At 42.8% G+C, this 26,356-nt stretch overlaps 1 protein-coding gene across 1 annotated transcript in view; it reads left to right on the top strand.

The window, feature by feature from the left end:
* The window catches only part of TRIM71 (tripartite motif containing 71), a 213,965-nt gene extending 187,960 nt beyond the window's left edge, over positions 1-26,005 (top strand). Inside the window, exon 4 of the mRNA XM_069211982.1 lies at positions 20,368-26,005. Coding sequence (XP_069068083.1) covers positions 20,368-21,819 — 1,452 coding nt within the window. The 3' untranslated portion in view covers positions 21,820-26,005. The remainder of the gene's footprint in view (positions 1-20,367) is intronic.
* The last annotated feature ends 351 nt before the right edge of the window (positions 26,006-26,356 follow it).

Raw genomic sequence — 26,356 nt, 5'->3', positions numbered from 1 at the left:
TAGAGGGAAGTTCCAAAGCCCCAAAACCCCTCAAAACAAACAGTGACTTCCAAGTCACACATCCCCAAAACATAACACCTGTGGGGGGGAGACTAAGACAATTTTACAAACAATGGGAGGAGATAACAACAGACACTTGGGTACTGGCAATTATCCAGAATGGTTATTGCATAGAATTTCTCAAATTCCCTCCAAACGTCCCACCGAAAACACACAATATGTCAAAACAACATATAGATCTTCTAGGACTAGAAGTTCAGGCATTACTACTAAAAGAAGCAATAGAATTAGTACCAGAACACCAGAAAGGAACAGGAGTTTACTCTCTGTACTTTCTCATACCCAAAAAAGACAAGACTCTGAGACCTATATTAGATCTCCGAACATTAAATACCTACATCAAATCAGATCACTTTCACATGGTGACATTACAAGACGTAATCCCACTACTCAAACAACAAGACTACATGACAACACTAGACCTAAAGGATGCATATTTCCATATACCGATACATCCTTCACACAGAAAGTACTTAAGGTTTGTGTTCCAAGGAACACATTACCAATTCAAGGTGTTACTATTCGGAATAACAACTGCGCCAAGAGTTTTTACAAAGTGCCTAGCAGTCGTAGCTGCACATATCAGAAGGCAGCAAATACATGTGTTCCCGTACCTAGACGATTGGTTAATCAAAACCAACACTCTAGAAAGGTGTTCACAACACACAAATTATGTCATAGAAACCCTACACAAACTAGGTTTCTAAATCAACTACACAAAGTCACACCTTCTGCCGTGTCAAACACAGCAATACTTAGGGGCGACAATCAACACAGCAAAAGGGATTGCCACTCCAAGTCCACAAAGGGTTCAGGCATTTCACAATGTAATACAGGCCATGTATCCAAATCAAAAAATACAAGTCAAAAAGGTGATGAAACTCCTAGGCATGATGTCCTCATGCATAGCCATTGTCCCAAACGCAAGGTTGCACATGCGGCCCTTACAACAGTGCCTAGCATCACAGTGGGCACAGGGTCAAATTCTAGATCTGGTGTTGGTAGACCGCCAAACATACACCTCGCTTCAATGGTGGAACAGTATAAATTTAAACCAAGGGCGGCCTTTCCAAGACCCAGTGCCACAATACGTAATAACAGATGCCTCCATGATAGGGTGGGGAGCACACCTCAATCAATACAGCATCCAAGGACAATGGGACACTCACCAAAAACAGTTTCACATAAATCACTTAGAACTATTGGCAGTATTTCTAGCGCTGAAAGCATTTCAGCCCATAATAAGCTACAAACACATTCTTGTCAAAACAGACAACATGACAACAATGTATTACCTAAACAAACAGGGAGGCACACACTCAACACAGTTGTGTCTCCTAGCACAGAAAATATGGCGTTGGGCGATTCACAACCACATGCGCCTAATAGCACAATTTATTCCAGGAATTCAGAACCAGCTAGCGGACAATCTTTCTCGGGATCACCAACAGATCCACGAATGGGAGATTCACCTCCAAATACTGAATACTTACTTCCAGAGTTGGGGAACGCCACAAATAGATCTATTTGCAACAAAGGAAAACGCAAAATGCCAAAACTTCGCATCCAGGTACCCACAAGATCAGTCTCAGGGCAATGCGTTATGGATGAGTTGGTCAGGGATATTTGCTTACGCTTTTCCCCCTCTGCCACTCCTTCCATATCTAGTAAACAAGCTGAGTCAAAACAAACTCAAACTCATACTAATAGCACCGACATGGGCAAGGCAACCTTGGTACACAACACTACTAGACCTCTCAGTAGTGCCTCATGTCAAACTACCAAACAGACCAGATCTGTTAACGCAACACAAACAACAGATCAGACACCCAAATCCAGCATCGCTGAATCTAGCAATCTGGCTCCTGAAGTCCTAGAGTTCGGACATTTAGACCTTACACAGGAATGTATGGAGGTCATAAAACAAGCTAGGAAACCTCCCACTAGACATTGCTATGCAAATAAGTGGAAAAGATTTGTCTATTACTGCCACAATAATCAAATTCAACCCTTACACGCATCTGCCAAAGACATCGTAGGATACTTACTACATTTGCAAAAATCAAAGCTAGCTTTTTCATCCATTAAAATACATCTTACAGCAATTTCAGCTTACCTGCAAATTACGCACTCAACTTCTCTATTTAGAATACCAGTCATAAAAGCATTTATGGAAGGTCTAAAGAGAATTATACCACCAAGAACACCACCAGTTCCTTCGTGGAACCTCAACATTGTCTTAACACGACTCATGGGTCCACCTTTTGAGCCCATGCACTCTTGTGAAATGCAATACTTAACATGGAAAGTTGCATTTTTAATTGCCATCACATCTTTAAGAAGAGTAAGTGAGATTCAAGCATTTACCATACAAGAACCGTTTATTCAGATACACAAGCATAAGGTAGTTCTACGAACAAATCCTAAATTTTTACCAAAAGTCATATCACCGTTCCACTTAAATCAAACAGTAGAATTACCAGTGTTCTTCCCACAGCCAGACTCTGTAGCTGAAAGAGCACTACATACATTGGACATCAAAAGAGCGTTAATGTACTACATTGACAGAACAAAACTAATTCACAAAACAATTATTTATTGCTTTCCAAAAACCTCATGCAGGAAATCCAATTTCTAAGCAAGGCATTGCTAGATGGATAGTTAAGTGCATTCAAACCTGTTATCTTAAAGCTAAAAGAGAACTGCCTATTACACCAAAGGCACACTCAACTAGAAAGAAAGGTGCTACCATGGCCTTTCTAGGAAATATTCCAATGACAGAAATATGTAAGGCAGCTACATGGTCTACGCCTCATACATTTACCAAACACTACTGTGCAGACGTGCTAACAACACAGCAAGCCACAGTAGGCCAAGCAGTACTACGAACACTGTTTCAGACAACTTCAACTCCTACAGGCTGAACCACCGCTTTTGGGGAGATAACTGCTTACTAGTCTATGCACAGCATGTGTATCTGCAGCTACACATGCCACCGAACGGAAAATGTCACTTACCCAGTGTACATCTGTTTGTGGCATTAGTCGCTGCAGATTCACATGCGCCCACACGCCTCCCCGGGAGCCTGTAGCCGTTTAGAAGTTGATCTTGAACATTTGTATATTAGTAAATATATATATTACTTTAAACTACATTATGTACATATGTATTCACTCCATTGCATGGGCACTATTACTAGCATATACAACTCCTACCTCACCCTCTGCGGGGGGAAAACAATCTAACATGGAGTCGACGCCCATGCGCAATGGAGTCGAAATGGGAGGAGTCCCTCGATCTCGTGACTCGAAAAGACTTCTTCGAAGAAAAACAACTTGTAACACTCCGAGCCCAACACCAGATGGCGGGATGTGCACAGCATGTGAATCTGCAGCGACTAATGCCACGAACAGATGTACACTGGGTAAGTGACATTTTCCATATCCCTCTCTTTATACACACACACACACACACACGGGACGTACATGGGGGCACCAGAATGCCAAATGTGGGGTATACTAAGTGGCTCTTAGTCACCCTTGCCTGCGTAATATGGCTGCTCCAACGAGCTGTCAAAAGCCAATATTTGACTCTTCCTTTGCGGAGTCTGAGTACAGCTGATGCTTTCTCTCCCTCATGGAGAGTAGCTTTCATCTTGCTTTTATCATCTGGCAATAAATGTTGATACACGGCTATATGACAACATCTTTTTGTTGTTCCTGCCTACTGTTGCAGTGGCATTAGCTATATCTGAAAATATTTTCCCTGCAATGTCCATTCTGTATCCTTTTCGATCCAGTGACACTGTACCATGCACAAACATGTTGGCAGATTAGAGATGCTGGAATCATTGTATTCTTGTATTCTCAGTATACAGCCACAACAATAATTTTAACTGTGGTTTGGATTCCCTCAAATAAATCAATTGGGTAAATCAATGACCATGTTTTTAACTAGCAGTTTGGAATGTGTGAGAACTCCCATTAGTGGTTGAGCTCACCCTAGCAGTATTTACCACCTAAGGTGAGAAAAACACCTATGATGAAGCATGCCACAATATGGTGGGTGAGGCTTATTTTTGTTCCTAATATTTTAATATTTTCACAGGGTGTGGTATTCAAACACGCATAGGTAAGAATTTTGTGTACTAGATTGGGAGGACGTGCAGGGGTCCATTTTCCCTTCACTCTCCTTTCATTGTATTGGAAGAGTGTATGGTGCCATCAGGTTTCTGGATAGCTGCTGTACTGCTTGCATGATCAAAGTCTGCTGTTCGGTGACCTAGTAGGCAAATAGGTACATTTACAGGAATTTTGTTTTTATTTTCAATTTGAGGTACGACCGCTGCCACTGTAGTTGGTGGTTAATTTTATTCCATCTTACCATATTTGATCCACCAGAGGGATGGCTTTGACTGATCATCTAGCTGGTTCTTTAAAATCTTATAATAAAGTCAGTTTGCTTAAAAGTAAATGGCAATTCAAATCTCTTCATTACCCTATCCCCTAGGGAATGAAGTGTATTAATGTTGTCTGGTGATGCTTAGAAGGCATTTGACCAAGTCTAATGACCCTATCTCAAGGACATCCTGCGTCATTTCAGCTTCAGCTAATGCTTCCACACGTGGCTTTTCAGTAACTATGGCCAACCTAGTGAACACATGGACATCAGTTCCATTCCCCATACGCAGAGGCATGCTCCAGAGGTGCTTGCTCTCACCTCCGTTTGCGTTCTGTATAGAGCCTTTAGCCAGCAAATCCGAGAGAACGCTAACATCAAAGGGGTCGTTTTTGGGGTTCGGGTGGAGCACATATTGTAAGCCTCTACACGGCTGATGCGATTGTAGCCTTGGAAGACCCGATCCGGACTCTCCCGGCCTTTTTTTGACTGAACTAGAGACCTTTTGCCAGGCGGTGGGATTCCAGGCTAATTTTGCTTTTCCCTGTGACAGAGACATAGTTGGCCAGTCAATACCCAATCCAGTGGGCAGACACTTCTGTTCTCTAGCTGGGAGTTCACCCGGCCTAGTCAGCAAAAACAAACAAGCCACACTGAACTATTGAACCCTTCACAGTCAGATCAAGGATGGCCTATCCAGGTGGAAGCACTTTTGCCTCTCCTGGCTTGACCGCTTTGCAGTTTTGAAGATGACTGTATTACCGAAAATCCTCTTTGTTTCAAGCCCTTCCACTGGAACTTTCTACATACTCAATTCAGTCCCTACAATGGGAACTAGACCGCTTTGTCTGGGACGCAGCTACTTAGCCCCAGGAATGGGGGGGCTTTGGGATCCCAAACCTCATCCAATAATTTCAATCGGCACAACTCTGGAATATGGTTGAATGGACCAAAGATGAATCTTAGAAGCACTGACTGTTTATGGATAGGGCAAATGCTGGGCAGCATTTTTGGAAAGTAGATTTTCTGATGAAGGTGGCCAGGCAGGTGTAGCTATGTTGTGGGTTTGGAATAGGGTGAGTGTGCACCAACGTTTTTGGTAGTTCCACTCCCCTTTGTCACTGATTCATAGGCAACCTTGACTTCACACCAGGTCTCGATCAGAAGGCTTTTCAGCAGTGGCAGTGAGCCAGAAGTCACTCAGTGGGCCACTTTTTCAATGAGGAGGGCCCAATTCCATTTGATAGCCTCTGCGGTGACTATGCACTGCTTGATAGTGAAAGATTGCAATACCTTAAGATAAGATACTGGCTTACGCACCTGACAGTCTGACCTGGGGCACAATGTCTCCTCATGCCCTTTGAGCATTGGCTAGTGACCAAAACCTCAGACAAACGCTTAGTTGGAGCTTGGGCTCCATCTGACACAGGAGTGGGAGGAGATGTACTACAGAGCACGATGCACAGCCAGCAATACATCCATTATTGAAACTGCCACTAAAATAGCTACATATAGGTACCTCACACCAGTACGCCTACATAGAGGGAATCCTGCGTGAAGCTCCAACTGCTGGCATGGCTACAGATCCCTGGGGACTCTGCTTCACCTCCTATGGGACTGCCCCAAACTTGCACAGTATTGGAATCAAATCCTAGATGTTACCAATATACATCTCTACACACAACTATCTTGATACCCTGCCTATACAATTCTGGGACTCCCAAAAGCACGTACCTTCCCATTCAAATCCCGCAGGGGCCAACAGAATGGACTAGCCTTAGGTGGAACTCTTCAGAGTATGCTTACACACTGGGGCACAGGACACTTCAACACATCAGCAGTGGCTACGCCACCTATTGCATATAATGGACATGGAGAAGCTCAACCCTCGCTTTCACAGGACAAGAGGGCTCTTAAGGTGAAATCTGACGTCCCTATATCAACTTAACTTTCCTCCGAGTTTAGGGAACCTGCATGCCCCAAATACCACCACTTGTTGCGCCTACCAGACATTGCCACAAATACGCAGCCCGACGATGCCGACTAGGTCACCAACTTCCATCTTGTGACAAGCCACATTATATGTATTTCTATTGCTCGGTGTGCTCGAGCGGTGGGATGGAGGGGTGTTTAATGAGCTATACTGTTCCCTTTTATATGACTGATATCAATGACAGGTGACATAATCAAGAAAAATAGCAGTTTCCTTTGTCTTTCGTTTTGAAAATGCCCAATAAAGAGATCTGAACCATATTAACAGCATAAATGCCTTTAACAAACCCTTCTTTAATATAGCAGAGAGATGAAGTAATACAGGACAGTGTAGGCTCATAGGCTGTCATTATATGAGTAAAAAATAGACTGTGCCTTTAAGAACCCAGAGACCACCAGTATTCCATCATGCTCAGCAGATGGCAGTTGCTTCAGTTCTTTTTGATGCAATGGTTGACTGTATGTATGGAATATGTGTAACTCTGTCCAGTCCACCGGGGAGGAGGGAGGGTTGCTTATTACTTACATGGAGATTCCCCTACAAGAGAACTGGGGTTACAGGTAGGGAACTGTTCCTTCTCTCATTGGGGATTTCCATTTATAGTCCTAAGCACTGAATAGAGTACCAAGCCCATTCTACTAAGAACGGTGGAGAAGACAAAGGAATAAGTAAGATATCCAATTTAAGCAAACTGATTTCTGAGTGAGGCCTATCCTACTTGAGCATCTCCTTTAGCATCCGAGTCTATGCAGTAGTGCTTGGTGAATGTGTGCACAGATCTCCTTGTGGCTACCTTGCAAATATCCACTATGGGGTTATTCCTCATTAAAGATGCAGTAGTCTCCTTACCTCTAGTAGAGTGAGCTTCTGATCTACCTGTTAATATCTTGTTAGCTTTTTCATGGCACAATAGGATACAGTAAACCATCCATTGAGAGATGAACTGTTTAGATGTGGTTAACCCTTTACAGACCGGACCCTGGTTGGTGAACAGTTGGTTGCTTTGCGGATGTTGCGTGTCTTATTGAGATAAAAGTTCAAAAACGTTTCTCACATTTAGGGAATGAAGAGTTCTGTCAGCTGAAGTGAAGGGATTCTGCAAGAATGTTGGTTATGAGATGATCTGGTTGACATGAAAAACCAAAATAACCTTAGGGAGGAATTTCGGGTGAGTTCTCATGACCATTCTGTTAGAGTGGAAGACTCTGTATGGTTCGTGAGAGCATAGTGCTTGGATTATTCTACCCCTGCAGTTTGATGTTATAGCTACAAAGAAAGCTGATTTCCAAGAAAGATGCTGGAGGGAAGTCTTGTGAATTGCTTCAAAATGTTCCTGCATGAGTCACGAAAGGACTGTGTTAAGTTCCCAGGTAGGTGAAAGACGCATAATGGGAGGAAAAACCTTTTTCAACCCTTCTGAAAATAAATTTAAAAAAACCTTCACTACATGGTTCTTGAGAAAAGATGTTTCTGAAGGACATTTTCTGTAGCCAGTAAGAACTGTCGGGTGAACCTTCATAGAAGAGAATTGCAACCCAGATTTTGCCAAGTGTAGCAGGTATGGAAGAATGACATATTCTAGGCAAGTAGAAGTGTTCACGTTCTTGGAAGAAAACCAAATGCAAAATCTCTTCCACTTGAAGGTGTAAGTGGAACGGGTGGAAGGCCACTTAGCCTCCTTGAGGATCTCCATGCAGTCTTGTGGCAGGTTCAGATGTCCATATTGCACTAGTTCTTGAGCCATGCAGCCCAATTCAAAGAGTCAAGATTGGGGTGAACCATCTGACCTCAGAATCTACATGGCAGCTTTAGATGTGGACACTCTGACCGGTGAAGCAGATTGGAGAACCACTTCTGACATGCCACTCTGGGGCTACGAGGATCATCTTGGCTCTCTAGTGGGACAGCTTGATGAGGACTGCGGCGGAAAGGCATAGAGAAATTCACTGGAGCAGTCGATCCATAGAGCATTTCCCAGTGTCCTTGGTTGGTAGTACCTTGATGCAAAGCGCATCTTTTTTTTTTTTTGCAGTGGCAAACAAGTCGATGGTTGGAGTGCCCCACAGTTGGAAGATGTTTTCTTGTGTAAGACCCATTTGTGGTTTTCTTCCACAACTCTGCTGAGATCTGCCTCAGCACTTTGATCACCTGGGAAGTGAGTTGCTGTGATCTTCAGGTTCCTGGCTAAGTGCAATTTCCAGATGGCCTGGGCCTTGTGTGACAAGGACCTGGACCTTGTTTCCCTCTGCATATTGAGGTAGTACATGGTGTTTGTATTGTCTGTCTAAACAAGCAGGCTGTGGGGCATGAATGATGGGCGAAAGACTTTGAGTGCTAGATGAACTGAACGGAGCACGAAGAGATTGATGTGATAGGTCATCTCTCTCTGAGAGCATGTGTCTTGACTCGGGAGGTGATCCATATGGGCTCCCCATCCCAGTAGTGATGCATCCATCACTTTGGTTTGAGAGGTGAGCTCTTGGTGGAAGGACATCTTTTGCAAGAGATTGGCTGGAGAGCACCACCATTTCAGGGACAGTTTTGCATGAAGGGACAGCTTGAGCTTGTTCTCCCAGTTGCCTGTTAGTTGGGCCCACTGATCTTCGAGACATTCTTGGAGACATTGCATGTGGAGGCGAGTATTCGGAGTGAGGAAGATGCAGGAAGCCATCAAAAAGAGAAGAGAGGATACTGTCCTCGCTGTTGGCTGAAATACCTTCAAGAGAGAGTGACACTTCTCAAGGCTCAATGTGCATGTCTCCTCCGAAGGACACACTTTTGCCTGAATAATGTCGATGGAGGCTCCTAAGTAATGTAAAGTATCAATTGGAGTAGGTGTGGACTTGTTGTGGTTAATATGAAGCCCCAATTGTCGAAGGGGGTCGTAGGTCCAATTAAAAGTGTTAGGCTTCTTGAGAAGTTGACACTTTTATGAGCCAATTGTCTAAATATGGGCTGCCACTTCTGCCATGCACTTTGAGAATGTCCTGGCTGCTTACTTTAGGGAAAATAGAAGTACTGTGTACTGGTAATGTTCCTACCCCACAACAAACCTCAAGAACGTTTGATGCTTTCTGGCGGTTGGATTATGAAAGTACGCATCTTGAAGATCAATGGAGCAAAACCAATCTCCCTGTTGTAGTTGGGGATAGATTTGATGTAATGCCAGCATCTGGAACTTTTCTTGCCAAATCCATTTGTTGGCTATTTTGAGGTAGAGTATGGGTCTGAATTTCTTCTTGTCTTTCTTTTTGACCAAGAAGTATCTGGAGTAAATGCCTGTCCCCCGTTGTTTTGTGAGGAAGGGCTTCCACTGCCGCCTTCTGTAACAGGATGTTGACTTCCTACCATTGCAGTGGGACATGGAAGTTGGCTGGTTTCGATGGTATGGACAAGTGGTGGGCTGGTGAATCTGAGACAATATCCATCTTGCACAGTGTTCAGAACCGAGGCGCCTTGCGTGATGTTTTGCCACTCTTACAGATAATAAGAAATGCTTTCCCCGACCGGAGTGGATAACGGAAGGGTGGGAAGAAAGGACTGAGGGCTTGGATGTTGTTTGTTTAACCCCTTGTGCACACTGTTGTGTAGGGCGTCCTCTCGCCTGCTTTTGCTGCTGTTGGATCCTTGGTGGTGTTGGTGAGATCGACCGGAGTATTGATGAGGGGTTTGAATCCTCTGTGGGTAAAAGTGACATTGGTAGTTTCTGAAAGATTTCCTTGGTTCTTTTGGTCTTAAGGGTTTCCAGCTCACTTTTCATTTGCACCCTCATCATTGGTATGACTTCCAAAGAGAGTGGAACATCAGAATGGTGGGTTCTGGATCTGTTGCTGAGACTCCCGCTTGAGGTTTGTTAAGCGGACCCATGCATGCCTCCTTAAGGCCACTCTGTGACAGTATTCGTGGGTGGCTAGAAAGCGAAGAGTCCACTGCTCCACCTGATTGGAGACCATCGCACCCTTGTTGACTATCTCCATTAAAACCTCCTCCTTGTCTCTGGGACGATATTCAGTGAAATGTTGGATGGAATCCCAGAGAGCTCTCTTGTACCTGCCCAGGAAGCGGTTGCACTAGCTACCCTCATTGAAGTTGCGCAGCACTGCAGACTTCGCAGCCATCTTCTTACACTCCTTATCAGGAGGAACAGATGATGACTGCGCAGTGTGGTGCTTTTTGGCAGCTGAAATTAGCCCATAGTCTGGAGGTGGATCAGAGCGAAGAATAGAGGATCTTGTTCCAGAGGCTTGTATTTCTTTTGTAATCTTGACGGAACAGGCTTAACTTTGGACGGTGCCAAAAAGAGCTCCATTGCTGGTTCTAGAATGCTCGGGACTAGTGGTAGAAGGGGTCTTGAGGCTGTCCGTTTATGTAATGTCTTGAACATTACAGATGTGGAGGGTGTTGGTTTCAACATCTGTATAATAAGTTTGGCCTTCCATCTTACCGGGACCTCTTGTAAGGTTGTAATGTTGGCCACTGAGGAGATAGGAGGCGGTGGAGAGTCAGATAATGTTGGTGAATATTCTCTTGCCGACGTGAGGGACATATCTCTAGATATATGATGAGATCCTGTGTAAGATCTCGATCGTGATCTTGAGTGTCGTGACCTATGGCACCGGTGAGTGGCGCAAAGGTGTTGGAGTGAGTGAAACTATGATCGCATCCGCGATGGCGAGAATAGTGGCACGTTTGGGAGCACAACCTATTCCTTGGAAACGGCGTCACTGTAGGTGGAATTGGTGCTGTTGAAAGGGGCACTGCTGGTGAAGGAGGTGCCATCCTCTGTGGGCTGATGGAGCTGGTGTAGGAGGAGGCGACTGAGATGAAGATGGTACTACAAGGGGAGAGGGTGAGTACATTCTTGTGATGAATAGATTCTTCTCTTCTTGTTTCCTGGTGTCTCCTCCTACTGTAATGCCTCGACGTTGACCTACTCCTTGACGTCTACCTCCGATGGCACCTCGAAATCGATGCACTCCATCCCGAGAATGAGTCACTTCTCAACGTCGACCAAAGCCTTCCCATTGATGGTGTATGGGTCTTCAACGTCAACTGGTGTTTCGATGACACCCAATGTCGCTTTCTCGCCATCGACCCAGCTTTCGACAGTGAAGGGGTAGGAGCTGTACCTTGCCTGGGCGTCGACCAGGACTGGTAAGGTTTTTGCGCTGAAACCCTCATTTCAGATATCCCACGTCCTTCAGAGGTTGATGGTAGAACCCTGGTGAAAGACTGACCTTCCCCTCAGTCTGAGGTCCCACGTCCAGCCTGTCCTTGTTGCAGACGTCTCTGCTCAGTCCCATGGAGGCAAATCTTCTCCCTCTCATGTAAGGTGCGTTGTGAAAAGTTCCTGCAGTGGTGACCTAAAGCAGGAACATACAATGCTAGATGGCAGATAATGCAGACTTCATGAGGGTCTGTTTTGGCTGCCTTACTCCCACAGGCTGGGCACTTCTTAAATAAAGAAGGCTTTTTATTTGACAAAACACTTAATACTTGATGGCATGTGTAGCTGTAGATACACATACTTTGCATAAGTCTGTCATCTAGTATTGGGCTCGGAGTGTTACAAGTTGTTGTTCTTCGCAGAATCTTTTCAAGTCACGAGATCGCGGGACTCCTCCTCAGTGATAGCGTGCATGGGTATAGAGTCCTCTGATAGGTTGTTTTCTCTCCGCCGTCTGGTTTTGACGTGTTTCCTCTTGCTCTGGTGAATCTTAGTTCGGTATCGTTCAAACTTTAAATTCCATCGTTCTATCAATGTTGGTATAGTTTTTGACTGTGTATTCCATATTTTTATTAGTCAATCCGAATTTCATTGTCGAGTCGACTTAACTCCCTCAGGGGCATACATGCCTTTCTTGGGCCTGCTTCGACAACTGTAGTTGGAGAATGATAGGCTAATGGAACGTACTCAGTTTCGGGTCTGCCCTCCGTGTCACTCCAAGTTTCCGTAAACAGATCAACACTTGGTGTGTAATTTGTGCATCTACCTGGAACAGTAAGAGGAGACCTGCGACGCCTATAGGTCTTTTCGATCCAAGAAGACCCTCCGGGACCAAAGAGCACATAGCCTAGAAATAGTGTCAAAAACAACAGATAACACACTCGCCATCTTCAGAAAAGAGCACGCGCACAAAGAAGTTGGACACTAGGCAGCCCTTCCGAGTAGGCCTAAGATTCGGACATCGAGTCAATCCATCCCAGCGGTGCAATACGTGAGCACACCAGCAACATCGAAACAAGTAAAGACTTTTAAAAATACTTTTACATTTGTTGTCGGTCCTCGAATGCCCTCGGGCCATGGTAGGATCCGAAAAATACTTCTGGGTGCCCCACCCTCCGGTTTGGCACCGAAATTAACAAGGACCAAAATGCCTTTGGCACCGACCAAACAGGCATCTGCATCCCAATCTGTTTCGGGATCGAGTCGAAAATTGGAAACAACCATTCAGAGCCGAAGAAATTATTGCCATCTACTTCAGAGCCACATTTTCGGTTCAAAAAAAGGATTCGGTCTCAGAGTGTAGAGCCGAAAATTGTAGTGGGCAAAGATTCTACAGTTTCCTTTGAGGAGACCTCTTCTGTTGAGCCTATCCTCGAAGTGATGGACACTAGAGAGCGCAAAATTCACTTACAAAAAGAAACAGGAAGAATCATGGCTTCTCCTCTAATTCCAATCAAAAGGTGACTTGCAATCCAAGAAACATTGGACACTGTGCTTCCCCCTAAAAAAGTTTCCAAAGAAAAAAACACTGCTCCAGAACAACCTCTGCCTTCACCACCTCATTCTCCTGCACTTCCCTCTACACCACCACCACAATCTACATCCTTTATTCACCCACAGGTTTCTCTACAAGCTTCATTATCACCTCATCATGGGTGAGCTAAGTGATGTTCCACTAGATGTGGATCCATGAGATCTATACAATCCAGATCCCATTCTTCCTAACCTTTATCTAGCAAGGCCTTCTCCCACTGACGATACGACTGCATACAACCAAGTTATTGCAAGAAGAGCCGCTTATCATAATGTGCAAATGCATACAGAGCCAATCAAAGATGACTTTCTCTTTGACACACTAACCAAAACACATTCTCAATTCCTACCCATGCTGCCAGGCACGCTCAGATATGCTAATGACCTATTTAAAGAACCTGTTAGGGCAAGAATAATCACACCAAGGGTAGACAAGAAATATAAAGCTGCACCCTCCGATCCAACTTTCATAAAAACGCAACTACCACCAGACTCTATAGTGGTAAGTGCAGCATGAAAGAGGGCTAACAGTCAGTCCACAGGGGATGCTCCTCCTCCAGATGGGAGCAAAAAACTGGATGCAGCAGGCAAAAAAGTAGTTGCTGGAGCTACAAATCATTGGAGAATTGCAAATTCGCAAAGCATTCCTGGTGAGTATAATGGGAACCACTGGTATGAGATGGAGGAGCTGTTGCAACATCTTACAAGGGAGTATCAAAAAAGAGGACAGAACGACAAGCCATCTCCAATAATTCCATCACATGTGCCATTGATGCTGCTGACAGAGGCACGTGGTGTGAATACTAGCGTTCTTATGAGAAGGGATGCGTGATTAAGGTGTTCAGGATTTAAACCAGAGATACAACAAGCAGTATTGAACTTTTAACAAAGAACATTTATTTGGCCCAGAGGTAGATACCACTATAGAAAAATTTAAAAAGGACTGTGACACAGCTAAAACTATGTGTGCCTTGTTAACTACACTCAGCAGGGGTAGTTTTCGTAAGCCACAATTTAGGGGCGGTTTTAAAACATCAACCACCGAACCTTCTACCTTGCAACAAAAGTAAGCAACACTTTTCTACAACAGAGGTTCCTTTCGAGGATCTTATAGGGACACAAATAATATAGGGAGAGCCAAAGCATACGCCTCTACAGGATCTCCCTCTAATACAACACCTGAGGACCCTCCACTGGCTCCTGATCGATAACCAATCACCTTCAAGCCACTTACCCACACATACAAGACCATACACAGCGCAGGTCACACAAGGCTGTACACAACGTAGGACCGGCCTACCTCAACCACCACGTCTCCATCCGCACCCCTGCCAGATTCCTCCGCTGACCCTTGCCACCATCCCTCACATTTGTAAAACATCTCCAGAGGACGATCTTTCACCTACATCACAGCAAAGAGCTGGAATAACCTCTCCCTGCTCCACAAACAAAGCCCATCGCTCACCATCTTAAGGAAGAACCTCAAGACTACCATTCAGAATAAAAGCAGCTCCAAGGGTATTCACAAAACGCTTAGTTGTAGTAGCTGCATTTTTAGAAGGCAACACATTCATGTCTTCCCATACTTGGATGATTGGCTCATAAAAGCCAATATAATCCAAAAATGGTAGAAGCATACTCAACACAGTAAATCTTCTACACAATTTGGGATTTACAATAAATCATCGCAAACCCCACCTCCAACCGTCACAAATACAGACTTATCTTATATTCTCAATACTCTTTCAGCAATGGCATATCCAAATCTAGCAAGGATTCAGGCTTTTCAAAATCTCCCTCAATTGCAGGAGGATCATACTTGCACAGTAAAACTAGTGATGCAACTATTGGGTTGATGGCTGCCTGCATTTCCATCATTCCCCGTGCAAGACTACCCATGCGTCCATTACAGCAGTGCCTGTCTCGTCAGTGGTCTCAGTCACATGGTCATCTTCAGGATCTAGTGTTGTTGGACCACTAGACTCGCCGCTCTATGAAATGGTGGAATCCCACCAACCTCTCAAAAAGGTGGCCATTTCAGGACCCTGTGCCTCAGTCACTCTCACAATAGATGCATCACAGATGGGTTAGGGAGCCCACCTCAACAACCGTACAATACAAGGAAAATGGGATCCCATTCAACAGACTTATCACATCAACTATTTGGAGTTGCTAGCAGTCTCCCTAGCACTCAAAGCATTCCTTACACAAATCTCTCACAAAGTAGTTAGTTTGTACAGACAATATGACAACATTGTATTGTCCGCAGAAATGGGGGGTGGGGGGTGGAGACATCCTGCATATCTGACTGTCGAGCTCATAATCTGCGGTTGCTCTCGACAGTCAGGAGACCACCATGATAGAGGCAAAAACTACAAAAAGGCAACAGGCCTTCTCCATTTATGCACCTGGGATCTGGTACAGTGTCACTTTATTCTTCACAACCACTGTAACCCTGCTCAAATTTAGCAAGGAAAGAGCTTAATACACACCTCTTTAAAGAACACTACATGACAATGTACTAACAGTGTACTTCTGCACTTGGAGCCCAGCTGCCTTTCCATTCATTCTTGAGTTCACAACACTCCACTGCCATTTGTCTAGGTTCATGCTCTACAGATACCACATCAATTCCCCCCCTTTCCATGAAATGAATGGGCTGTGTTCAGAGTCAAAAGATCATCTCTTATAGAAAGGTCGGGAAGGAGGACAGCTGGGAGGTAGGTGGATAAGAGGTCCTCAGACCAACAAGAATTATAGGAGCTTTTTGAGTTTGAATTTTAGAAAGGACTTTTTGCATTGAAGAAAATCTTGAAAAATAAAAGTGAGATTGCTTGTCTTCCTGGTGGCAAAAAGGTCTAGGTTATTGAACTAGCTAAATATTTCTGGGTCATGTTCTGAACTGTTGAAAGGATACATGTGAAATGTAGATCCAAGTAATTTGCTGGCTACATAATCAGCCTTAAGGAGTTTTTAAAATGCAAGAAGCAATGTTTTGCTGCACAGGTGGACCGGCAATGTGCTCCACCATATTATTGCAGCAAATATCCACCAGGTGGGAACTCAGGCTGTAATTCCCAGTATGCTCTTAGCTGTTTGTGGCAGTAAGTCATATTGCACTGCCAAATACTCACTCTGGCTCAGGGAGGTGTCCCCACTGCATTGCGACCTGTTACCAGGCCAGTAGTAATAACATTGTGGTCAAGCGCCAGGCTCCGTTGGGAACATTCCTGACATATTCCAAGAGAGCAACAAATGGGGACCTATGGGGCTGGTGGTCAGTGAAGGAGGCAGTGGTGTAGACAGCTGACCGGAAGTGCTCTCCCACAGGGCACTCCCAGGCTAAATGGAGGTAGGAAGCACCATCATGTCCACACTTACAGCAGCGAGCATCATCCAAGAGCCCTGTGTGGTAAAGTATTTCTTTGTAATCACATTCAAAACCAGCCAAGGAGATTGAAACTGCTTGCCCTTCCGGACGCATTCTGAACACGTCCACCATTGCAAGTCCGTTATCACCTGAGGATGGTGAAAATCTTAGGCTTCAAGTCTCCATGGAACTGGACCCACTGAACATGCAAAGCCCTTGATTGCATCTCATTCATAAACAATTCTGCAGAATGACTGTATGTGGCCATCAAGCCCAAAATAAATCCCTATATAGGTTTGCTTGTTCTGTACTAGCACAACCATTTCTTGAAGCATGGTATCTACTCTACGGTTGGATAAGCCCACTGAAGATGAGCTGAGAACTGTTCCAACATTATAAATAGTCGGAATTTAGATCTAGAATGTCATTTTCAAAATTAAAGAATGACTGTAAATTGTGCTGTTGACTACTGGTATGCTAGTTTTCAAAGTGAGGATAAATTGCAACAGAAGCCCTTATCAAGAGGTGCCATGACCTTTCTGAAAACTGTGTTGACGGGTGGCACTCTGAACTGGAAAAAAAATAAAAATAGTCCCCCAAAGTGAATGAGTTGTTGTCATTCAGAATATTCAGTAGGGCTATAAAAAGTAGGAGTGTCATAGTTTGAGTCTTGCTCTAGGCATGAGTGCTGGTTTAAGGATGACAGTACTTATGTTTGTAGGAGACTATGCAGTCCTACAAGTCACAACTGTCGTTGCAACCCTCCCGGCTCACAAACAGCACCTCACCAAAAACCCAAACAGTAAAAGGTGATTTGTGGCAGCCTTTACACATGGACTCAAGAATGTGGCATCTCAGGGAGTGTTGTGGTTAAACTGAGATTACCCCTTTCTCACAAACACCATGTCTCAATCAAACACAGGCAATGAAGAAGATGCAGTAAAGTTTCAATATGTTTTATTTAGCAAAAGTGCAATCTGCTATAAGTTGCATGGGCTGCAATGATTAGGATAATGAACAGTGCAAGAAACAGAATGGTAAAGACAAGAGTCATTAATACAAAGACCCCCACCATCTTGCAATAACATGTAATGACATAAAGTATGAGATGTATCCTAATACTCTAGCATAGTGAACCTAACCTCTAACCTAAAGGAGGCTTAAGTATGATAAACCTAATCTGCCAATGCCATGTCCATGAGAAGAACCTCCCCCCCCCCCCCCCCCCCCCAACCCTTGTTACCTTGGAATGAGGTCTCTAGCTCCGACTCTGTAGGGTCTCGAAGACTGGGTTAGCTTCAAGGTGGCGTGCAGCAGCGATGGCATCTGGTCAGAATCCCTCTATCTGTTTAAGTGAGGAGTATTTATGCAGATCTGCTTGGACCCCTGATGTAGGTCTGTTCCCAAACAACAGATAACAAGGCATGCTTGGGAAGGTAGTTTAGATAAACAATTCCCTGGAAAACGTGAAGAGTGAAAGTACCTAATGTGAACACCTACAGTTTGTTTATCTTTGTTGCTTGATATTAATGCCTTACCATGGTGGCACTGATAACACAAAACTAAAACACTGGCCTCACTAAAAACAAGGCAGCCGTCTTGAAAGATTTAATTCAATAAATGTGCTAGAACAGAGCAAGCTAAGTAGGCTAATAGTCACTAGTTGACGGTGCCACAAGTCTGCAAGCCAAAGGCTAAGCTAACTCCTGGATCCCATTAAAACAAACTAGGATTTACTACAGGAGCAAGTGAGATCCAGGGACACCTTCCCATTCTGACCTTGAAGTATTAACAGCACTTGATGAAGGATCAACATCTTAAACTAGAGAAGGATGCATACAAATCTGTGTGGGGTGAAATTGGAGGGGAAGTGGGTGGTGGTTGGGAGACCCACAAGTCTGTTACGGAAGAAAAACTTACACCAAATCACATGATTTAATCTGCAAGAGGAATCCAAGTGTACTTGTGTCAGGTCAAGTGGAAGAGAAAGAGGAAAAAAACTGGATCCTGTCCATCTCCTACCAGTCCCTCAACCTTACAGTTTGAAAAAACTGTTGGAATCGCTGGTGGCCATGAACCCTAAAAATGTCAATACTTCCCATGAAATGTATGTGCAAGCAGATAAGTCATAGAGCTGTGTTAATCATGTCACTTTACTTCAAACCTTCTGGAGACTCGTCTGCTAATTCTCTAGACAGAGGTTGCCAAATGGCTTGTCTATAAGTTGGCGGTCACACCACTGGATAGCCCTATTGTCCTTAACTGTGTCTACACGTAGCTTCTCTTGACCTCATTGAATGTGCCACCACATCATCACCTGAGTAGGCCATAGCTTCTCAGAGTAGAGTGTTGGACTATACAGCATCCTTGAATGTTCTTTGTTGTCAGTGGCCTGTATGCTGTCTTACAAACGGACTTTTAGAAATTTGGAAGACATTTGAGGCATCTTTCTGATCCGAATGTTTGAGTAAAGAAATACTATTAAGATACTGTTAATTTTTTATAGTTGACGGTCTCCAAATGAGCAGTTAATCGGACCAGCAAGTGCCAGGTGTTTACGAACCATGGTTGTCTGTTTGATTTGTTTTTTAAAAGTGTCATCAGAACCTAGTAGGTTGCTTCTTGGCACTATCTTGGAAAGCTCTTCTTAAACTGTGGGCCACAAACCCCTCGGAGCCTCTACTGTCTAAAAAATGTAGTTAATTTTATCTAAATAATAAAGTGTGTATATAAATAAAGAAGTAAAATGTAACATTCAATTTTAAAACGTTCTGTAAATGTTAAGAAATTCGAAACTGGAGGCTAAAAACGAATTGAATATCTTCTGCTTGATTTAGGTGAGCAGAGTATATATGGGATCATCAACATCGAGAGCACGTGTTAGAAGTGGAAAAAAGACAGTGGTACGCTAGAGTCTAGCACAGTGGTTCCCAACCTTCTGATTTCTGTGGACCCCCACTTCATCAATAATGGAGTCTGGGGACCTAATCTGTTCATATTATTTAATTTTCCAAGCAGTCGCGGCCCCCTTGAGGAGCTTTCACGTGCCCCCAGGGTTTTTTTATTAAAAAAAGCTAATTTAGAAAAACTGGAATTGTCTATTTGTGAATTAAATAGAATATTTCGTTATTTGTGTAGTTTTGTGTATAATTATTTCTGTAATTTTGTGTATTGTTGAGGTTCAAATCCTAGAAATTGCTTAAACCTGCATCCCTGGCATCCATTAATGACTCGAGAAGAGGGGGAAGGACTGGATTCCAGTAATGATTCAGTGATCCACACAAGTCAAAAGGTTAAGAACTACGCTTGGGGAAATAACTATTCTAAGGGAAAGGGTTCTCGTGGGGTAACAGGAAAAACTGCTGATAGGAAGTAACAGCAGTAAATACAAAGACTCTGTAGCCAGGAATGTCTGCAGTTTTGGAAGTTCAAAAACAGCATTGATTGGAAAAATGTTCTATGCTTAAAAACGTTTGTATCTTGCTACATTAACAGCAAATTGAGTGGGCCGGACTTAACAAGGTGTAATGAATCTGGCCTGTTTTGATAGAGCAGAACCTTTTCCGCACCAAATCTATACTGATTCAGACTTCTAATTTGTCTTTAAGAACCGCCAGAGGTATAGAGAGGGAATGTTTAGTTGGTGACCGGGCATTTGCTATATATTTGCTTAGAAACACTCTGAAGTGTTGCAAACAAAATTTAGTTGCCATGTATATATTTGATTCTACTGAACTTTAACAACACTGGTAAAAAATTTTAACATGTTGTTCTTTTTTCACATAGGTGGAAAAAATTCGTCAGGTGAAAGCCAAGTCCCTCTATCTGCAAGTGGAAAAACTACGACAAAATCTAAGCAAGCTAGATAACACAATAAGTGCAGTACAGCAGGTCTTGGAGGAAGGGCGCAGCATGGACATTCTGCTAGCCAGAGATCGTATGCTGGCCCAAGTGCAGGAGTTAAAGAACGTGAGAGGCATCCTGCAGCCCCAGGAAGATGACAGGATCATGTTTACTCCACCTGACCAAGCTTTGTATCTAGCAATTAAGTCAATTGGTATGGTCAGCAGTGGAGCTTTTGCTCCTCTTACAAAAGCTACTGGTGAAGGTCTCAAACGAGCATTGCAAGGCAAGGTGGCTTCATTTACTGTAATTGGCTATGATCACGATGGGGAGACACGTCTTTCTGGTGGTGACATGATCACAGTGCTGCTGGTGGGCCCTGATGGGAGCTTTTTTGGTGCTGACGTCAGTGATCAGAAAAATGGAACCTATTTGGTGAGCTACCGGCCGCAGCTGGAAGGTGAACATCTCCTCTCTGTCATGGTGTGTAACCAGCACATCGAAAATAGCCCATTTAAAGTTAGTGTGAAGTCGGGCCGCAGTTATGTTGGCATTGGTCTGCCTGCACTCTCATTTGGTGGCGAAGGAGATAATGAAGGCAAGTTGTGCCGCCCTTGGGGAGTCTGTGTAGACAAGGAAGGCTACATCATTGTTGCTGACCGTAGTAATAACCGTGTTCAGGTGTTCAAGCCGTGTGGCACCTTCCATCACAAGTTTGGAACATTAGGATCCAGACCAGGGCAGTTTGATCGACCCGCTGGAGTAGCCTGTGACAGCTCTCGGAGAATTGTTGTTGCAGATAAGGACAATCATCGCATACAGATCTTCACATTCGATGGACAGTTTATTTTAAAGTTTGGGGAGAAGGGCACCAAAAACGGGCAGTTCAATTACCCCTGGGATGTGGCAGTCAACGTAGAAGGCAAAATCCTGGTGTCTGACACAAGGAACCATCGTATCCAGTTGTTTGGTCCTGATGGTGTGTTTCTGAACAAGTATGGTTTTGAAGGGGCCTTGTGGAAGCACTTTGATTCTCCCAGAGGGGTGGCGTTCAACCACGAGGGGCATCTGGTTGTGACTGATTTCAACAACCACCGCCTGCTGGTCATCCACCCAGACTGCCAATCTGCACGGTTCCTGGGCTCAGAAGGCACAAGCAATGGACAATTCTTGCGCCCGCAGGGTGTGGCAGTGGACCAGGAGGGACGCATCATTGTGGCAGACTCTAGAAACCACCGGGTGCAAATATTCGAATCCAATGGCAGCTTTTCCTGCAAGTTTGGTACACAAGGAAGTGGCTTTGGGCAAATGGACCGTCCTTCTGGAATAGCAGTTACTCCAGATGGCATGATTGTCGTGGTGGACTTTGGAAACAACAGAATTCTTGCCTTCTAACAGGTTGTGAAGATGAAACTGTCTCAGGGATGCTAAACAGAAATACAACACTGCTTAAGACCTACCTCATCGTACATGTTTTTGCAAACAAATGTACTATATTTCTGCAGGGAATGAGCCTGTGAAGTCCGTTCTATCTACCTCATTTTCCTTTTTATTTTTGGGACTGTTTCTTCTAACAAAATGTGCAGTCAATATTTTACCCAAGCCTCCCAGGTTTTGGGAGGGGAGGTTGCATAAATGTGTCTTCTCACATCAAGAGGTTTATTTCTTAAACTCTGGACTAAAAAGAATATAGAGGTGACAAGATAAACTTTAAAAAACTAGACGTGGCATTGTTTGTAAGAATGTTTCTTGTTGATGATTTTTTTTTAAAAAAATTTTTTAATGCTGCTGCAGAAGAGAATGACTTCAGTGTTCTCTCACTTACCTCAGCTTCTTCCTGTTTTACAAGTGTCTGCTTCTTAGAAGTCTGACATTGATCCCCGCGCCCTGGAAGTGGTTTGGGATCACATAGCTTGTGAGAAACAACTGTTCAAATAGATGGAGTGGATTGTTGGAGTGTGGATGGTGTTTTTTTTTATTTTTTAAAGTCCATACTTCAGAGTGAAGCTTATATAGAACATGCACAAATCTGTTAATGTTTTTTAAAGAAATTTGTTGGAGAGAGAGAAGCATTTCTTTACCCACTTAGTCTTTGCTTGGTATTTCATTTCCATCTGATTTGTGCATAGGGTACATTTTGCAAAATAGTATTGAGTTTTAAAAAGCCGTTTTTGACAAAAAGACGAGTTATGTTACATGCATCACAACAAAAAGATTGTTTTTCCTTTATAAAAAAAAAGCACAATTTGGACAGGTTTTTAAAGTCAGGGATGTATCCAGTGATGGCACATTATGTTGCATGTGTTTTGAATGATGTAGATCCTTAACTGGGAAAGCTGCTTGTTGGTGGACCATTGTTATACAATCAAAATATTCCAGAATGCTTCAAACAGCCATTTGCAGTAAACTGCTCCGATGTTATGAAGTCTTAATTTTAAATCGTAGGGTATTTCTTATTGTTCCATACTCTGAAAAGGCACATGCAGATGAAAAAAACCTAATAAACAAGAATGTATCTGCTTGTTAATGTGAACGTCAATCTTGGGGCTAGACCAGCAAAGTGCCCAACGTGCACGGCTTGCTTCTGGCACTGGAAAGTTAGATTGTGTTTTCTCCTAGGCCATTTGTTTGAGAGAACAAACTGGCTGTAGGCGCAATGCATATCTTTGTAAAAGACTGGAAGTGTAATGTACTCTAAAGACGAGTCCTCCAAAAGTCTCTCAGAAACATGCCAGTACATTAGATAGTAGGTGCATTGTGACCATAGTCTTTGTGCATGTACGTCATGCTTAGCCCTCCTCTCAATGCCATCTGGTAATTCATGTGCGTATGTTTGAGCGCCATTTACCCAGATGAACACTTATGAAAAATATCCTCTCAAACCTGCAAGAAAGTCTGTACTGACTTGAATCCGCCATTATGACGAGGTAGGATGATTTTTGTTCCCTATTTTTCTTTTTTAGTTAAAGCAATCCTGGTGTGAATGCTCCAAATAGTCTCTTCAATGGCGGCCTCATGTCAGATGTTTGGAAGTTGGAAAAACTCAGGTTTACAACATGCATGCAAAGGTACCAAAGACATTAAAGTGCTTGGGCGGTTTCATGCTTGATGCTGTACATTTTAGTTGCACAGTTTATAAAATGTGTAAATATTTTGAACTAGATAGTGTTCTACTCCTGCAATGACCAGAGATGATAATATAGACAAGGTAACACATTATATCACAGACCTGCGTAAATATTATTTGCCTGGCTGTACCAAGTTATCTAAATATCTGGCCAAGCCTTATTGTGTGTGTTGTTTTTTTTTTTTTTTTTTTTTTTTTTTAGCCTTGTCCGGTTAGCATCATAGGTCTGGTTGAAAGTCCTATGAATGTTACCTGCACCTGTCTTGATTCAAGCACAAGTTGCAGGTTCAGTTAATTGTGGGAATCATACCTTCTATGGCGATTATTTGGTAAAATAATACGTGTAGGATTTCCTGCTCCCAGTGCGGGACTAACAGATGCGCAGAATAATCAACCAACACTTTTCTCTGCGTGCTGTTTGCGGTCATGCATGGCACTCATGATATTTTTCCCTATACCATTTATCCTGCTAGGCAACGCAAAGCACTCTTCTTCCAATTAAAACATAATTTTAGCTCATGATTATGGAGAAAGTTTGATACAAAAAGGAAACCTAAAAGCATTCTTGTGCAGAAAGGGGTAGAAACCAGTATTGGTTGTAACTTTTGAGGTCTGTTTAATATTTGCAATTGGATTATGAAGCAATTGTATCTGTATGTCTACTGACCTACTAAAAAATGTACAGATGTGAAGTAGATTACCTCAGACCGCATTACAGTAGATAGATGCAAATTTCAGAATAAAATAAAAAACAGCTCTGAAATCTATGGTCAGTTTTCATAATTAAAAATGAAAACTTGTCAGTGGTCCAGCAAAAGAAGAGAAGACAGAAGACCAGGAAATTTGTACTTTTAAGATAAACCATACCTTGTCTCAAATACCATGTTGTAGGTGGAATGAAGAACCATATCTGGAAAAGATCATAGAATATTGTTAATCACTTAAAGTCGAAGTAATTATGATTAGATGTACTTCTCAATACATTAAAAAAAAATATTTTAGGGAAGAGGCTCGATTTGGAAAGTCATTCTTCATGTCGGCCATAAAGATGACGGAAAAAGTTATAATTTGCCTACAAAATTCAGGGCACTGCAGTTCATCTTTAAATACCATGAATATGTTCCTCGTTCAAAGCTGTAGTGTTTGCACACTTAATTGTCTCCTGGCTGTTGGGAAGTATTCTCCACAAATTGATAGTATAGTTCAGCTGTGTCTGACTTGAAAGCTGTAAAATGAATGCTTTGCCAACACAGTAGCTAGTAATGAAAGCTATTAATGTGTCGAGAAGTTCCATTGAATGTGTGTGCCAGTGGCTGAGCGCCTATTAGTTTAAAGCGGATACTTTTTTTTATTTTCTTCTAATATAGCAATTTTAGGGAGCAAGTACATTCGATATCCCGTATAAGTCTAACTTACTTGGGAACCCTTAGGAACATTTCAAAAAGAGGATATAGTGCCTAAGGAATTCGACCTCATAGAATGGGAGCAAGGCTCTTCTGAGAGAGCCGAAATACACTCTGCATGCAAAGCTGTGGTTAAGCCAAAAAAATATTTATTTGTTAAGATTTTTGTAGGGTTTGATCCAATTAAATCTCCCCCTCTGTTTTTTTGACGTGTTCATTAGTTGTTAAAAAAAAAAAAAAGGAAATATGTGCCAAAGTTTAGTTAATCCGTATAGTGCCAAAACATGATAGTATTTAAGAAAACAGTTTGGAACTGTATAAAAACACACTGGTAATTTCGTTTATCAAATATGGAAATTGTTCTCTTTAGTATGTTTCCCCCTTTGAGTCGACTATTCCATGTCACTGTGATTTAAAAAGAAAAACACTTTACACAAATGCAAACATAAACCTGAAACTCTACCTCTTTTTCCATTAACTGTCTACCTCAATTCAATAACAGTCTCTTGGAAAAGATATGAATCCCCATTGCATTTAAAATGTACTGTGCCTGGCAAAATGTTAGCTTTTAATTTTAATATTATTGAACAATGCCAGATGTTGGTACTTCTGTTAAACTCCACTTTGGTTCTTACGGTGGTGCCATTGACTGAATTATTATTCAGGCAGATTAACCTAGTACATTCTCTATAACCTCCTTTTGCACCACTTCACATTATGCAACTTTTAAACACACCTTTTTCAGTATTATGGAGAACTACTGTTGATAAACATTTGGGGTGGTTTTGTTTTAATTGTATTTGTGTTGTTTTAAGACCTATAGGTCTGCTCTCTACAAGAGAAAAAGTTTGTTGCATGCGCAAAAAATTCCACATAGAAAATGAGTGTAATGGTATAGGTTCTTTATTATGCAAAAAAATACCAAATTTTCGAAGGGAAGATATTTTTCCACTTCCTGGCCCAAGCAAATGATCGCTCTCCCTTTACAGCCCGGTACCCTCTGCTACATCCATAGCTGTAAAAAAAAAAAAAAAAAAATGTGGTAGGCAAATAGTATCTCACTACAATGGTATTTTGGTATTTGCAGGTTCACAAGCTATACCTTTGGTTGGAAAAAGTGATGGTCGTCCCCTCACATTGCATATGGGGTTTTAATGAAAAAAAAACTGATTTGCTGCATCTTTATTGAGCCAAAATGAAAACCATAGTAGTGAAAGATGATCATTTGCTTTGGGCCTGTTAATGATTTACTTACGGGTTACCAAGCTAGCCAGATTGATGAACAACTTCAATGTTCAACCACAAATGGTTCTAAAAGCTTTGTGTCTCTGCATGGTCGTAGACCGTTTCCTAATGATTGTATTATCTTTAAAGCTCAGGTAGATAATTTTAATGCTCTGCA

This window comes from Pleurodeles waltl, chromosome 10, assembly GCF_031143425.1.
Source record: "Pleurodeles waltl isolate 20211129_DDA chromosome 10, aPleWal1.hap1.20221129, whole genome shotgun sequence".
NCBI classification, from domain to species: domain Eukaryota; kingdom Metazoa; phylum Chordata; class Amphibia; order Caudata; family Salamandridae; genus Pleurodeles; species Pleurodeles waltl.
Note: the sequence above shows the minus strand (reverse complement) of the source record. Positions and strands in the feature narration are given on the sequence as shown.